Raw genomic sequence first — 17,041 nt, 5'->3', positions numbered from 1 at the left:
TTAGAAAAAAAACCACACGTTCTAGCTCAATTCTGACAGTGGATTTGAATTCAGCAGAGTCTTTTACATAAAAATGTACTATTTGATGTGGAAATAAATTTTTTCCAAATTTTCCCAGTAAATTTTCATCAATTTTTACTATTTTTCACAAGTTTTTTGAGGTTTGGAAAAAATTGTGACGTGATGGGCCAATTCTGATCCCAGATTCGTGTTTAGGAGGCCAAATTACTACGAAAAATATATGTCGCAAAAAAGTATACCCAACTTTTTTTTTGTGTGGCTGTGTAATTAAAAAAATCTTTCATTTTAAATTTATATGCAAAATAAAGAACATTTTAATTTTCAAATTAAAAAAGAAAATACAAAGAAGCCTCTATTTTTCAAAAACTAGGTACCTACATAGTTTTCGTTGATAAATGATCAAATACGGTTGTTCATATGAAACACTATTCATTAATAATATTAAATAATCATCTATTTATCTGTTGTAGAAGCTGACAAAAAGTCGATTGAAGTTGCCCGAGTGAATTATGCTGCTCCAAGAGCGATAACTTTTTTTTAAATCAAAATCAAACTCGCATAATTCCCTCATTCCTCACTCTCTGTTCGATTCCTGTGAAATGTATCAATCTTTTTTGCATCAGAACAATTAAAATACATTTTCCGATTTAAACAAATTTTCATAGTTATAAAGTATTTGCTCAAACAATCAAAATGACTTTTAATTGTTATTGTGCGGTACGTTGTTTTGCCGTAAACTCACTTCAACTCTGAGCTTTCACATCTCGATGATGATTCATCGTGTCCACAAGATCAAAAGTGGATTTTGTTGGTCAATCCTTCCTCTATTGGATCCTATCATTGCATTTGAAGAATATGCAAATACGGTAGCTCCAGCTCTAGATGTTTATAAGTATTTTTTCGAAAAATTCTAATTGTTGATAAAATGGATAAAATCGAAAATTTCTAAATGGGGACTGATAGTTGAGACTCCAAGGTGTATGTATAAAAATTGGGAGCTCAAAATAATTATTGGTTTTACCGTGAGAGAGAATTGAAAAATAAGTATAATTCTGTAGTTTCTTAATTAACAATTGAATTGTGCAAAATCTACCCTGCCGATTTCGATGAAAAAATTTCTGCAAGACTACCATATCATGAAGTACTCAGAATCATATTTTTTATATGGCTGCTCTAAAGTCAAGGTCCTAAATAAAGTCATGAAAAAACGATCTTTTTTCACGAATTTTTTTTCTGTATACTGTATTGAAGAACAATAATGCACATAAAAATTTCAGACTTTCATTTTAAAGAGAATCTCAAAACGAAACTTTTTTTCTGTGACTATTTTCTCTAATGTCAATATTCTCCGAGTTATACATGAAAGAAGGGAAAAATGCGCCCTTTTTTTCTTTCGGCGGGCGCATATTGTAATTATTTTTCTACATAATATTTAGAACTATTCCCAACAAAAATTAGCGTTACTATAAAAAATATCCATCCCGTAACAGATACCGACTGGACTAATAAGACACATTTTTTTTGGGCTTTTTTATTTTCTGTAAAAATCTAATAATAAAATTAAATCATATCCATAGCCTCCACGTTGTGTTATTTTCAAAATAAATATACATATTTTGGGGCCCTTTTTCTTTTATAAATTTGAGATTAGTAAAAAGTTCGATATCTCGAAAACGGTTAAGTTTAGGTACATGATAAGCACTATGAATTTTGTTTAGAATTTCTAGAATAATTGAAATATGGAATAATATACAGGATGTTCCATTAAAGAAAAAGCAACTTTATTTCGTCATGACTTTTTGACTGATCCTGTATACTTATTTTTTCTTTATTGTAATAGATTTTTAAAAATCGGAAAACGTTTGTGATTTATAATTTTTCGATACCTATGTTGCTTTAGAAGACAATCAACCATTTCCATATATATCAGCGACCCTTTAAATATGTAGAAGGTATCTCAAACTCGATAGTATTGTAACTTGAGGGGTTATTTCTTATTTAACTATCTACCGCTATGACCAGTGGTTGGTTGTATAGGGTAACACTTAAGTTGGAAGAACAAGAAAACACCAAAACCTTCCAGGAAGGGTTTTATTAACAATAAAAACAAAACAAACAAACAAACAAACAAACAAAATAACGACACAACGGGCTCGAAAAACATTATTAATTTATTAACACGCGACAGCGTATCGAGATTCAGGGAATGCGCAAACCATAGCAAAATTTGGAATGACTTCATCCATTATTAAATTAACCCAAAACTCTAAAACTAAGTAGACTGCTCAATGTAGAACCCAAGGAAGAACTGTCTGTTTTTCGGAGATCTCTCCTGAATTCGACACCTCGCTTCGATACGCCCATTTCTTGGGTCCAGACGTTTACGTCCTTATCTTACTGGTGGGAACTCTGAATATCGGGACGCTTTAGCATAACTGTGCCATGTTAATAGTTGTCTAATGGACTGAATTTACATTTATAATTTACATTTATATAAATAATTCTGTGACTAACTGGACTTAACAAGTAACCCTAGCCTTCCTCTAGTGACACCGTGTAGCAATACGGGACGGATTAGTCAATCTTATTTAATCTATTCTTATAGCTTGGAAAATCCGCCTAAAAACCAGCTATTTGACCTATTATTATTTTCCTCACCACAATCTAACAACTTATTTAAATATATCGGAATTTCTACGTTCTTTTGAATGCATTTGGCGCGTTATTAGAAATATCGAGTTTCTCTTTATACCAGATGCTCAACACATGGCCCCGACGGTCTAAGTGAACTTGTTAAAAAATATTACTAAATTTCATGAGACCTTCTACGAAGGACGGCCTTGTGGCGACGTTAAACCTACTTGAAGATTCTTAACTTTTCGATAAAATTAGTGTTGACTGAAATATTTTATTTTTTGGACCATCCGTTCCGAGGACTAACAAATAAATTACCACGCGTCCCACGGTGGGTGGATCAAGTAGTCGTTGGAAAGAAAAATTGGGTATGTTTCTGGAAAAAATATAATTGATGACGTTTCTGTCAAATACCAAAGATAATAGTTTACTTTCGATTGAAAATGGAGTTTAATTCATCCCATTTAACACCATGTGTCGCAAATTTTATTTAAATTCTTTGTATCCTCACAGTAGGCCCATGTTATCTAGTTTGAGATACCCCGTACAATGTAACAGATTTTTATTTTGTACTCGTGTACTGTTTCAGCGCGATCCGGAGGTCGCATTCTAGCAACAATTACTTCCGACCAGAGAGCTTCATGTATTCACACGTTAGCGGATCTTCTAATCTCAAAGCAGAGTGAAATACTGGACGCTAATCAGAAAGATTTACAAGAAGCTACTAAATCGGGACTGGCAAAGTCTTTGTTATCCAGATTGTCATTAACACCTTCCAAACTCAAAGGCCTTGCCGTTGGTCTCCATCAAATAGCTAATTCAAGTCACAAAAATGTTGGCAGGGTTCTAAAGAGAACCAAATTATCTGATGGTTTAGAATTAAAGCAAATCACCGTGCCAATTGGTGTCCTTTTGGTTATATTTGAATCTAGGCCGGATTCGTTGCCGCAAGTAGCAGCTTTAGCAATCGCTTCTGGTAATGGACTTTTGCTCAAAGGCGGTAAAGAAGCTTTTTACAGTAATAAGGCCCTCATGGAACTTGTTGATGAATCGTTAACGACTATTGGTGCTAAGAACGCTATTTCCTTGGTGAGTCATTTTAACATTAATAAGTAAACAGTTTTATTGAACAAAAAAATAAGGTTTATCTGTCCACTCAAACGTTCCAATCACCGTATTAACTTCCACCATCTTAACTTCTAAGTCAGCAGTCAGTGACCAGGAGTAGCCTTTTAAAAAAGTCTTGTCCTACGCCAAGATGTTTTTGATGAAGACTATAATTCTTATTTACAAAATCACAGCTCTGAATTGGGGTACTATGTTGCCTAAGACTGATGTAACTTACTTTGTTTGTGGTTATGATGGGAGGGGTTTTATAATTTATCTTGATGCAACCAATCTTTATGTCAGAGCCATATCTCAAAGTCTTTAAATTTTAAACTTCCATCATTTACTGACGAATGAGTGTCCATTTGCAGGTATCTACTAGAGAAGAAATCGGAGATTTGCTCTCAATGGAACAACACATCGATCTTATAATACCACGTGGTTCAAGTGATCTAGTTCGCACAATTCAAACCCAGTCTCAACATATACCTGTACTTGGACACGCTGAAGGTATATCTTACGTTTCTATTATTTAATAATTATTCTAAAACTCATATCTAGCTGAACTAGGAAAGAGGAAATGTCATTTTAAGGAAACAAATAGGTCCGAAAACGCTAAATAAAAAATGTGCAGGATGATAAAGATATACTGCGAAAAATGACTCCAAGTTGGCCGATCAGACCAAAATGAAACTCGACAAAAGTGTTTAGGTTATTGACTGCAATATATGAAGTTTTACATAGCGTATTGTTTCACGGATTTTGGTACATTGTATTTTTTTTTCAGGAATATGTCATGTGTATGTAGATAAAGACGCAGATCTGCAGAAAGCTTTAAAAATCGTCCGAGATTCAAAATGCGATTATCCAGCGGCGTGCAACGCTATGGAAACACTTCTAATTCACGAGGAACTCATGGATGGGCCGTTTTTCTCTGAAATATGTAATATGCTGAAGAAAGAAGGTGTTGTCATCAACGCAGGCCCGCTACTACATCAGCTATTAACGTTTGGGCCACCATTAGCTAAAACAATGAAATATGAGTATGGTTCTTTGGAGTGTTGTATCGAAGTGGTTAAAAATATCGATGAAGCTATTAAACACATTCATACCTACGGAAGTAGCCATACAGATGTCATCGTCACAGAAAACAGTAAGTAATTTTTGTGTAAATCACTTAAACCTACCGACACGTGTGAGTGTGGGTGAGATATAACTTATAAAATCTTAGCCAGGTACTTGACATTGCGGATATGATACTAGCTGTTTCAGCACGTGCAATATTTGTCTCGAAAAATATACAATATGTTTGGAAAATAAGAGCAAAAGTAAAAAGCGACAGAACTTCAAAAATACGACATTCTTTCCTATGCCTAATTTTTTGTTTTTGGGATACACAAGATGATTTTGTTTTAGGTGAAAGAGCAGAAACATTCCAAAGAAAAGTGGACAGCGCGTGCGTTTTCCACAACGCGAGCTCGAGATTTGCAGACGGTTTTAGATTTGGATTAGGTGCGGAAGTAGGGATTAGTACATCTAGAATACATGCTCGTGGCCCTGTGGGTGTAGAAGGGCTTTTGACTACAAAATGGATATTAAATGGTGTAGATCACGCCGCGGCCGATTTTTCTGAAGGAGGTGGACGAACCTGGATTCACGAATCTCAACCTGTAGATGACTAATATTTAAGTAACGAAAATCTAAATTCTAGAGTTATTAAATATTGCCATCTCTTTTTAGCGACGTAATATATTTTACAAGATTGAATTCTAAATTAATTCATATTGCTATAATCATATACTAGTTCTATTATTGTTTCCTTTCAGTAAAATAAATTTTTTACTGAAATTTCGTCAAAAATTATAAGAATTGTTAAATTTTACATTAGACCATATTTATACCTCAAAAGCGTCACATGATTGTAAATAATTTTTGGATTTATAAGAATTATACTCACCTCTTTGATTACCTACTTGTTTTATGATTTAGGTAATAAAGAATGTCCCAAAATTCACGCAAGAAGTAATAGATAGAAAATACATTAAAAATTATAATTTTTTAGTGATTCATAAAGTGTATAGTGTAGGGTTAGGTTATATATAGAATAGCATATCGGGTAAACGACCTTTGCGGATTTGCTGGCACATACGCACTCTTTTGTCGAAATTTTCCATGACTGTTTTCGCGCTCAATTTTCTCCTTCAAATCGTGGGTGGTCCTGAACTTGTTGGCATAAACCTTAAACATCATAAAAACCCAACGAAAACCATAATTTACATCTATTTCCTGCAACTTAGGCACAAAAAACTGGATTATCATGTCGCATTTTTGAAAAAGAATGATCCGATGATGCCTTCAATCGAATATCCGCACCCAACAGCGACATGACGTGATTGCATTAGTTTCTCATCAATCGCTAGTGGATTATCTAAACCCCAAATGCGACAATTTTGTCTAAGATGATTTTGTTACTTGTTCCATAATCTATTCAACGAGCTCTCTTCACTCTGCATGGTCAGCAAGCTTCAGTTATTGAGTCAACTGATCTTTGTAAGCGTGAAGATGCAAATCTTTCATGAGAATACGCTGTAGAGAGCTTCTCCAAATGTCCAATAATTGACCACAATGCAGAATCGATAATCCTGGACTCTCAGCAACATTCTCACGAACTGCTTCGATGTTTTGTGTTGAATGAGTTGTTGAAGGACGGTCAGAGTGTTTAATATCACTAATTGATCCAGTGTTCCCGATTTTTTCAGTTAATCTCTTCACAGTTGATGAAATTAAATCACTATTCCGACCATACTTTTTTCGAAATTTGGGAACTGTAGCTGCCAAACCCCCATTATTTTAATGAAACGCGTTGTTGTTTCGTGTAGCGCACAAATGGCGCTAAATTCAAATCTTGCGTGAATTTTGGCACACCCATAATTTATGTAATTTAGTTATAGGACTGGTTGTCTGAAGTTACTTATTTGTGGTACAGTTTTAGTCTTTTTTTTTTCATTTAATGGGTTCTTTTCCGCCTGCGAAAAATATTTAAAAAACGAATAAAAAAATAAACCCTTGATCCAAAAGGATCAGTCGAAAGTTATTTTAATAAAATTAGTATTGCATAAACAAAATCTAGCAGTGATGAAAGCAGCTCAAGGAACAGAATACCCATTCCTATATATCGTACACTTTAAAAAGTTATTTACGTCTCGAAAATAATCAGTGTTTTCGTCTTTTGAACTGATAATAACTTTTTGTTTTTGAATAGTTTTATATTTAAAAACGAAAAATTACTATCAGTTCGGAAGACGAAAACAGACTGATTATTTTCGAGGCGTAAATAACTATGAAATGTTTGAGAGATAGTGATGAGTAGTTTGTTATTTTGTACGTGTCTATTTTTTTTTTGTTAGGCAAATCTTCTAAATAAAGAAAAAAGGACCAGTTGTTGACGAATTATTATTTTTTTAATTTTACTATTAATTTTATACACCATTGGTCTTTGTCTCCTTCAGGTCCTCCTTTCCCTTATTCACTCACTTTTCCCAGCGGTGTTTGAAATTGCGTAAAGTCTGTAAGGAATTTGCTTTGATGTCATGAATAGTCTTGGAAACGGCGTCCTTTCAGCACTAATGTTAATTCCGGAAATAAGACAAAGTCACAAGGAGCCTAGTCTGGCGAGTAAGGAGGGTGAGGCAGGACAGTAATCTGATTTTTGCCACAAAACTGACAAATTGACAAAGCTGAGTGTGCGGGCATCTTGTCATGGTGCAAGAATCGAGAACCATGAGTTGTCTTGCCACAACACTGTTCTCTTTTTGCGGATTCTCTCACGTAACTGTTGTAAAACGGATTGATAGTTCGCTCTTTCACCTTGAGGCAAGAATTCAAAATGCACAATTCCATTATAAAGTCAAAAAAACAGTGAGCATCACTTTGACAATGGATCGAGACTGATGTGCTTTCCTGTTTCGGTTATTTTCTGAACAGACATAGCACGTGGTAGCTTCTTTCGGCATCATCTTTTTTGGGAGGTTTGATTAGTCAATTCCAAACTGATTTTTTCCGTTTTTTTTTTGAGAAGCTGAACCAAGCTTAACTTTTCAGTGTGTTTTATTGTCTGCCTATTTTCAATATTTTCAATAAAGTAGAAAATACAAACAGATAATGCTACAGTTTAGAGAATAGTGTCTTTCTCTGTTGTAAAACAGTAAATCCCACAAAAGCAGTTAAAGGGAATGTTTTGTTAAAAATGCCATATTAAATACAACGTTACATGTCAGTTCTTAGTAAAAAAATCATTGACATAAAATTTTTACTTTTCTAAAGATAGGTATAAATACTAAAAAAATTATGTGCCAATAATTTTTTCATATATTACGTTGTATTTAAAATTATATTTCTAACAATATTACCGATGAACTTAATTGTATTGTAGGCTCATTTTAATATAAAAAAAAATCAGAAGCCTAAAACTAAATGTTCTGCTAATAAAATATAAACGACATTATTTTAGAAATTCCATGTATAATAAAAAGCCACTGGTTGACATACTGTTAAATCAATTTAGCGGGTTTTTATTTCACCTACTTAGATAAATCAGTGACCCAAGTTTCATCAATCTACGTTAAATATAAAATGTGATGTATTTGCTAACTTCAACCCTGTATCTGTATCTTAAAAATAAAATAAACTACTACGCAGTTCATATAAAACATTTGGCTAGAGCTTAGAGTAATTTGTTCTATGACCTGATGTCTGTTTTGTGAACAAGAACGTGAAAAATATGTCAAAATAGAGAAAAAATCATTGTTGGTGCTATTTGCATTATGAAGTTTATAGAACTTCCCGATTTTGTATCGAGTAACAATGCTGTCAACATTACAATGTTAATCACAGAAAATGTGAAAACAATGTTATTTCTTTATTTCAAAGCATTTTCACTATTCCGCTTTATATCTAAGGATATATGTATTTAAATAAAAGTTGAAAATTGTAAGAAAAAAATCGAAACATGAAACAAAAATTACTCACAAGGGAATAAATAAAGCGAAACTTGTATTGTCAAAAGTATTTTATTGGTCCAATACGATCCACGAATTAATTAATAAATACAAATACAATACTTGTCACAAATATGGAACAACCTAGTTTTATGATGAAGTCACATTTAAATATATGTATTTATTTCAACGTATTTAATATAAATAGAACAAAAGTTTTAAAATTATAGATTGTATACTTATCAACCACTTGCGTTTTATGTGAATTTTGATATTTATATCACATTCTGGAATAGAACATGAAATAACTTGATATTTAGGTTACGAATTTTAAAATTTTTCTGTTACATGAAATATTAGAATAAGAATGTATAATCAGAATATGAGATACGGGTTTTGATTTTCTGACTAAACCAGCGTTTCGATTGTTAATCTTCCTCAGGGCTGTAAATAATAATAAAGTTTATAGCCCTGAAGAAGATTTGACATAAAATCGAAAGGTTGCTATAGTCATAATCATTATTATTATTATTTCCCTATTCCGATTTATACATTATTATTACACTACTCCAAGGGCACGAAAATTATTTGATAAAATATTATATTAAACAGTGGCTGTTGTTAAGGGGAGCTCTGGGGCACCGCCCCCCTATCAATTTTCATAATAAATTATTTAATTTAAAATTTAGTTTACAATGTTATCTACTCAGCTTGCAAAATTGGTTTGCAAAACTCTCGCACCTCGAAGCAACATCTGTAAAGTGTTTACAACGGTGGTAATGGTTACCGTCGCGCAGGCAATGAAATACGGAGTGGAGGTAGCGCATATTTACTTTGCAGTTTGTGCTCTGTTTAGTCCGACCATAACCAAATAATAGCTATTCACCGCTATTTTTTTCTTAATATACGTAATTTGTTCGGGTGTGATGTAAAATTTTGTTACTTACATATCGTTTCTTGTGTGTTTTTCTTTTAAATTGTAGAAGTTTAAATTGATTGTAGCACTTGCAATGCTATCTACTGAAAAATCAATAATGCGAGAATTACCAAACTTTAATGAAAAAGTAATTGAAAAGTTTATTTATTACCTATACATTTTTATGTCTCAAAGGATTAATTATTATTATTATTATTATTATTATTATTATTATTATTATTATTATTATTATTATTATTATTATTATTATTATTATTATTATTATTATATTATCATTATCATTATCATTATCATTATCATTATCATTATCATTATCATTATCATTATCATTATAATTATTATTATTATTATTATTATTATTATTATTATTATTATTTCGGTCAAAAGCAGAAAAATGGACTTTCTCAAAAAAAATAATGAGTATATTTTCCCTATATTTCAAAATAGGGAAAATATTGCAAATAAAACTACCCAATTATATTTGTATTTTTATTTCAATACTCCACCACACCCTCTCTGAAGGAATTCAGGAGCCGCCACTGACATTAAATAACTTCAAACAATACAATGTGTATTTAGGGAGTTCATAATGTTTTTTTTGTTTTTTATTTATTTTAAACTAAATCAGATTAGATAGACAAGTCACATTATAAATTACAAACAGTAACAAAAAATCAGCAATAGTTCGTGAAAATTAAAGTGGTTATATTTTAATAATAAAGCCTGGGAATTACACTATTGTTTTACGAGATCATTTTTAAGCGCACTATAGAATGAATAAATTTCGAACGAAATTTGCGAAATAAAAAATTAAAATAGGGATGGCCCATCCTGAGATCTACATTTACAAAATATATATTTTAATTTTAATTTGATATTAATATTCTATTTTAACTTTCAAGACGCTGTAATTTTAAGAAAAATGAAAATGTACTATGATTTACAAACACATGTGCAACCCTTATCGACATCACTATTTGAAAAACAATATGGATCTCACGCTTCTTTATCAAAATATGACTACCTTAAGTTTCGTGAGTAGTTACTGCAAAAACAATAAGTACGAATAACAAATCAAAACAATCAGTACATGTTTAAAACAAATAAAAAGGTAAAAAGTAGTAAAAACAATTAACTTATGAATAATCAATAATAATCATTCAAATCTATCTACTTACAACAACCCACGTAATACTTACATAATTACATTATACACTTTGGCTACTAAATTTACACCTCTCAAAATTATTAAAAATAATATTGAACCTGAATCTCCGTTAGATTTAACAATTTCAAATAGGTAGATAACGTCAGTTATAGTAGCAGCAAATCAGAACTGAACTTTATTTACTCACAAAGAAAATAGAACGAAACTTTCTGTAATAGATTGAAAATTATTAAAACGATAATTCCAAATTTGATACATTCAACGGAATATCACAGCATCTCTATACATATGGGTTCAAAATTTTTACATACAGGGTGTTTTAAAAAATTATCCAATATACATGTTATATAACTGTGCGTTTAAGTGATTGTATAGTCGTAAAGAATTGTTATCTATTTTCCCAGTGTTTATCAATTATTTTCCGTTTCGATGTGGCAGAAATAATCAACCAAATAAAGAGTACAAAAAGTGTTGTAAAAATTCACCAAAACTATTAGTTTTACAAAAAAAAACAGTGTAATGCTCAATAAAAACATTTTTTCAATGAGACAAGCCGAGGTGTATGTGTAAACAAAACATATTAACTATCATTAGACGCATCCAAAATACTTGTAAAGTCGGTACTGATATTGTCGAAAGACGTTTTTTTCTCTGGTTTGTTTCTGCTTTGCGACGCCGCTGAAGTACTGGGAGCAGTAAATATTTCTTCTGCGCTATCTTCATCCTCATCTTCATCTTCCGATTGTTCTGAAAAATAAATAAAAATAAATCTAAATTGTATGTAATGCGTTTTCCTAGGATGTTCTTGGGGATTATTTCAAAGTTAAACTCATTCCCCAAAAGTAGTGGATATAAAATAACAGAATTTAATAGATGCATTCAACTAAAACTATTATTGTGATCTTAAGTTGGAAGCCTTCATTACCATAAGATAAGGCCGTTTTCAACAACTGTTGTGATTTTTGTTATTTATTTGCTTAGTTTTGAAATATTAATAATATAAATAATATTTTTTTATCATATTGCCACTTTCTTTCATGTTTTCCATCATAAAACATCATTTATCTTGAAAACAGTTTGTGTTAGAGCTTTTAATGATACTTTTCTTGTACCTATAGAAAACATTGGCAGTTTAAAATAAGCTTTCAAAATGCCAATTTTTTCAGAGTCGTAAAAGCTAGGGGCAAAAGAACCTCACGCGATCCTAAAATCTCCGCCACTGTCATATGAATAAAAATTTAATTAGCGCTCAAAACTAGCTAATGTTAATGATAATATACTTGTACAAAATTTGAGATTCGTATCTCAAACGGTTCCTGAGATATAGTCAAAACACTGAAAAAAATTATTTCTTTTGACACCCTATATCTCGAAAACAGTGCGTTTATTTACTAAGACTTTTTTTTCTTCTGTTTCAGTTTGCACTATTAATTATAATACACCCTATATATCGGTGATTCTTTTTAATTTATTCTATCCCACAGTTACGCAATTTTTTTTCAACATTAAGGTCGATTTAGGGTACTACAAGAAGGTAAAATCAACTGGTTTTAGGTTCTAAACCCCAAATATAAAGTTTTGAAAAGAAAGAAAGGGTGATTTCGAATTAATATTCCTACACAACAATAAATTATCGAAAAGAAATCAATTTTTTGTGGAAAAAGAAGAAAATCGTGCTCTTCTCCAATTTTTACTTAAAAATGAATGGCAGAATTCTATTCCTTGCAGTTTTTTACATAAAATTTTGTTATAAAAATAGAGTACTAGTTGAGGAATATGAAATATCAATTTTCCTCAAAATAGTTACACTTACTGGCATTGTCAGCCTTTGAAAATATATTTTTTTGAATGTCAGAGCTTTCTTCCAGAGAAAATATATATTTTGGATTTTCTTTTCGACAATAAAAAAATAATTATCCAACAACAAGAGCTGACAAGGCGGATCACGTTTAATTCGATACCGTGCCTTTGTGTAAACACCTAGTTTTTATGATGAAACTGTATGTAAAAAGCTGCAAAGAATCGAATGGTGTCATCCATTCCTAAATAAAAGTAGGAGAAGGGGGTGAAATATCGATTTTTTTTTCAAAACTATGCGTCTTTCTCACACTGTTAACATTTTCGGACATTGAAAATTATATTTTAAATAATTTTATCGACAATTTATTGTTATGTAGGAAAATTAATTCAAAATCACCTTTTCTTTCTTTTCAAAACTTTATATTCGCGCCAAAATTTCAGGTTTGGGTTTTAGAACCTAATACCAGTGGATTTTATCTCTTTGTAGTACCCCAAATCCACCTCTACAGTTACAAAAAACTTGCGGAACCCAAGATATAAAACGATAATTAAAAGGATGACCCATATTGAGTAAATACCTACCTAGATATCTGGGATATCTATATCGATCTCTCCATATACTGTATAAAACATACGCTCCTGCCCCTAACAAAACCAGGACAATTGAGGCAACTAATATCCTGATCACGTTTATCTGAAAAATAAATATCGTTTCATCAATTTTTGTACCAAAATTATTAGTTAGTTTATAAAAATTATTTTTACATATCGATCAAGATCGTTTAATATTCCATTTAACTTGCACGCGATAAGTGTTAGTGATACTAATGAGTGATACCTACTAATTATAAAATGTGATTGACTTTATTCTTTCATGTTAAGTTTAAGTAACATAATGGTTAAAGTTTAATAGTTCAGAAAGTATTTTCTGAACCAAGGGAAGGACGGTGGATATATACCAATTTATCTACTTTTCGAATCTGTAGGGGGTGTGATAGAGCATCTTGATCTGTCTTCTTCCTGAAGAGGGGAAGCAAAGATAAGGTTAAGAAGTGTAAATTCACAGTTCTTATCAGATCTAACCTCCTGGAATCTCTAAGGAGAATTTTAAGACATTTGGGCTGACTATTCCTTAGAAAGGGTATAAATAAGGCAATGTAAAATGGTTAGGTATTGAATCGTTATTGTGAAGGTGATAAAATTATAGTTTGGAGAAACAAAGGACATCTGTCGGCTTATAAGTCTAAAATAAAGAAATAAATAAAAATACTTACACTTGAAGCATGCTCATCAATTTGTTCCCAGTTCTGCAAAATAACTATTTTAACGTTCTCCACCTTCATATTTCCTCCATGAACTTCTTTTGATACGCAGCTATAAAGCCCTTCGTCATTTTTCGTTACAGCCTGAAAAAAAAAACATTACAATCCTTTTATACCTCTATGAATATCTTAACAATATAGAGTACCCTATTCCGTTAACCATTAACCAGTCTTTAAAGGGTCATTACTCATGTTAAAATAAGCAAATAATACATATAAACCCTGACCCCTTCCCGAGACGTAGAGATAAAAAATTTACATATTTTTTAATATTTAAAATCGGATGGCGATAGTTTACAAAATTTGATTCAGTAGTTCCTGTACCTACTTGCAAAATTCTGCTAATAATTCTTAGTAATTTAAATTGATATTGCGAGAAACAAGTACTCTGCGGACTAATGCCCCGACCAGCATTGAAATATAATTCAATTATATTATATTGAGTGTATACACTCAATATCTAGCAAACACAAGCTTGCTTTCATAGTACCTGTGCAATAGCAGGTCGCTCTCTGCCAGTTTGATCACTTAAAAACTGAGACATTGAGTAACAATGGCTATAGAGGTACCAATTCTTACAGATTTCGAAATATATTTTATATTCTTTGGAAAATTTGTTTGAGAATACAATTACCTCGTGCATATACTCGTAGATTGTGCAAATTTTGTTCTGGAATTATTTCAAAAGATTTTTCATACATCTGAGATGTTTTAGAAGAGGATTAATTTAATTGTAAGTATAGTGCGTCAATAAGAAGCATTTTCAATAATAAAAAATATTAAAATTGTTAAACAAATGTGACACCAGAAACATATATTTCTTTTTCATAAAATTATTGTATTTTATTAATTAAGACTGTAAGAATGTTACTTAGAACCAATTATTACGAAAAACTTTTTTTCATTCAGTACCTACTCTTTTCCACTGTATTCCTTTTAGCAAATGTTTTTGTGCATGTCCTGAAGCATAACAGATATTTTATATTAATTAGTGGGTTGTTGAATGAGTTCTCGCTGTATTTTCGTGAAAATTAATGCTTTATTTAAAAAAAATAGTAAAAGACATGTCACTGGAAGTATTGTCCATCGCTAGCCACTACTGTTCCCCATCTTTCTAGGTGTATTTTAATTCCACATCGGAAAAAGGACATGTCTTTTGAGGCTATCCAAGAGACTACCCAGTTTCTAGCATCTTCATAGGAATGGAAGTGGGGCAATGTGTGGTGAATATGGCGGGTGAAGTAGGACTTCCAATTTAAGCGTTTCCAAGTAGCTTTATCATACTGCAAACTCACTTTGTCGTGTCTCTGCTCGTACAGCAGCCGTTTTTCCTTAAATGTTCGGCTCAAACGCATCAATTGTAGTCGATAGCGATCTCCTGCGATGGTTTCATAAACTACACCCATCTGATCCCACCAAATGCAGAGCAGAAATTTGAAACCATGTATATATTCGTCTTTGTCGATGATGTTGACTCATGGCCGAGCTTGCCCCACGATTTTTTACGTTTAGAATTTTCGTAGATATGCATATTTCATTGCCATATGATGCAAAAAACATTTCTTTTTCTGCTGTTGAAGCAGCTGTTCACACATGCAAAAACTCCATTTGCCATCTCTCGGATTCAACTCATACGGCGCACAATCATTCAGTTCAGTTAACGTCTGACATGAGTCTTCATGAAGTAATGCCTCCAAATCTTCAAACTGTTTTGGTGTCTCAGAGCGTTCTCTATCTTTAATATTAAAATGATTATTTTTGACGCGTTCTAAACCAATCCCTGTATGTTATTTGCGACAGAGCATGGTCACCGCAAGCCACAAAAGAAAGATTTCTTTAGAATTGGCACTGAATTTCAAGTTTGCTTATATGGTACTTCTTTATAGGTGCGTTACCATCTTCAACCACACGCTTCCAGTTCTGATAACGCTATCTATTGGAAAACAGAGAGAACTTATTCAATGTTCCATTTCTAAGTCTACAGTGTTAGCAAGCCTATATTGCACAAACTATGCAAACAGTTACGAAAGCGTAAACATTATTTCAAAACCAAAGCATTCCCGGTCTGATCTGAACATATATAATTTTCTGCAGTATAGAATTCGTCAATAAAATACATATTGGAACATTAAATTCTACATGTATGTACAGCTCAACCGCTGCACAGTCTACATATCACTAGTACTAGAAACAAGTATTAAAATATTTTCAGTAAATGTAGAGAATATTAAGATAATAATAATCGAATATCACAATTTTTATAAATTAATATTTTCGTATAACAAATTAAAGCTAAGCAGGCTAATCATTATAATAAGTACTATAATTATTACTACTATTAATAGAACCGATTTTTTGGTAATGTTAGAATTAATTGTACTTCATGATTTGTTAAAAAATTATAAAACACGTCATAAATACCCACCCTTACTATCAGATTTCCTGTTAAAATTTCGTATCTATATTTCAACCTGTCATGTAAATTTGATGGGCCTATTACAATTTTTCTTTTGTCAAACAACCAAAATTCAAAATTGTATTTATCCACATTGCTTTTACACTTCAATAGTACCGATTCACCGTAAAACACTTCTTTTGTCAGTAAATTTTCATTATTTATAAATTCAGTTGGAGCACCATGTATTTTATGTAACAATAAGTTAATTACGATAAAAATAAACATTATATAAATTATTCACGGTGAAACTATATTGTACTTCACTTTATCACACTGTTAATTAATTCAGTGCCTTATTTCCTTGACAAATTATAAGGATTCGGGACGAGAGATTGATTAGTACTAAAACTAATCTTGTGACTTGTAATTCTTGAATGTCTTTGCTAACCACGACGTCATTTGCTGATATTTACTGCTTGTAAATTTAGCATCTTACGTCTGGCGACGTGCCTCCAAGATTTTCCGTTTTGGTTGTCAAGTAAATATATATAAATAACACCTCAGTACGCACGTTGATACAAAACTGACGCATAGTTACGCGGGAGCAGGCCTGAAATGAAAATTTAGTGACACGCTGTTCCATTAGCTTCAGTATCC

The 17,041-nt window shown here is 31.9% G+C and overlaps 2 protein-coding genes across 2 annotated transcripts; one reads left to right on the top strand and one right to left on the bottom strand.

Moving 5' to 3' along the window:
• Window positions 1–3,244: 3,244 nt before the first annotated feature.
• Window positions 3,245–7,917, top strand: LOC108907168 (delta-1-pyrroline-5-carboxylate synthase; the record flags this gene model as incomplete). Its single annotated transcript, XM_018710713.2, has 4 exons — window positions 3,245–3,744; window positions 4,134–4,272; window positions 4,550–4,915; window positions 5,179–7,917. Coding segments are annotated over 4 exons (1,271 nt in total), but the record flags the coding sequence as incomplete, so codon positions are not given.
• A 2,334-nt stretch (window positions 7,918–10,251) lies between these two features.
• On the bottom strand, window positions 10,252–16,810 carry LOC108907186. The gene is made up of 4 exons (XM_018710745.1): window positions 16,412–16,810; window positions 13,939–14,070; window positions 13,247–13,358; window positions 10,252–11,611 (listed from the first exon to the last, which is right to left on the bottom strand). The coding sequence occupies exons 1-4, from the start codon at window positions 16,667–16,669 to the stop codon at window positions 11,445–11,447; spliced, it is 669 nt and encodes a 222-aa protein (XP_018566261.1). The 5' UTR covers window positions 16,670–16,810; the 3' UTR covers window positions 10,252–11,444.
• Between the last annotated feature and the right edge of the window lie 231 nt (window positions 16,811–17,041).

Source organism: Anoplophora glabripennis, unplaced genomic scaffold (genome assembly GCF_000390285.2).
Source record: "Anoplophora glabripennis isolate ALB-LARVAE unplaced genomic scaffold, Agla_2.0 scaffold87, whole genome shotgun sequence".
In the NCBI taxonomy this organism is placed as follows: Eukaryota; Metazoa; Arthropoda; class Insecta; order Coleoptera; family Cerambycidae; genus Anoplophora; species Anoplophora glabripennis.
The sequence above is the reverse complement of the archived record's forward strand: the minus strand, read 5'-3'. Positions and strand labels throughout refer to the sequence as shown.

Coding starts and splice junctions, on each gene's coding strand:
- LOC108907186 (XM_018710745.1), bottom strand. CDS start 16,669: ATGTTTATTTTTATCGTAATTAACTTATTGTTACATAAAATACATGGT. Junction 13,359..13,938: donor TTGATGAGCATGCTTCAAGT/GTAAGTATTTTT, acceptor TTTATTTTTCAG/ATAAACGTGATCAGGATATT. Junction 11,612..13,246: donor TAGATATCCCAGATATCTAG/GTAGGTATTTAC, acceptor TTTATTTTTCAG/AACAATCGGAAGATGAAGAT.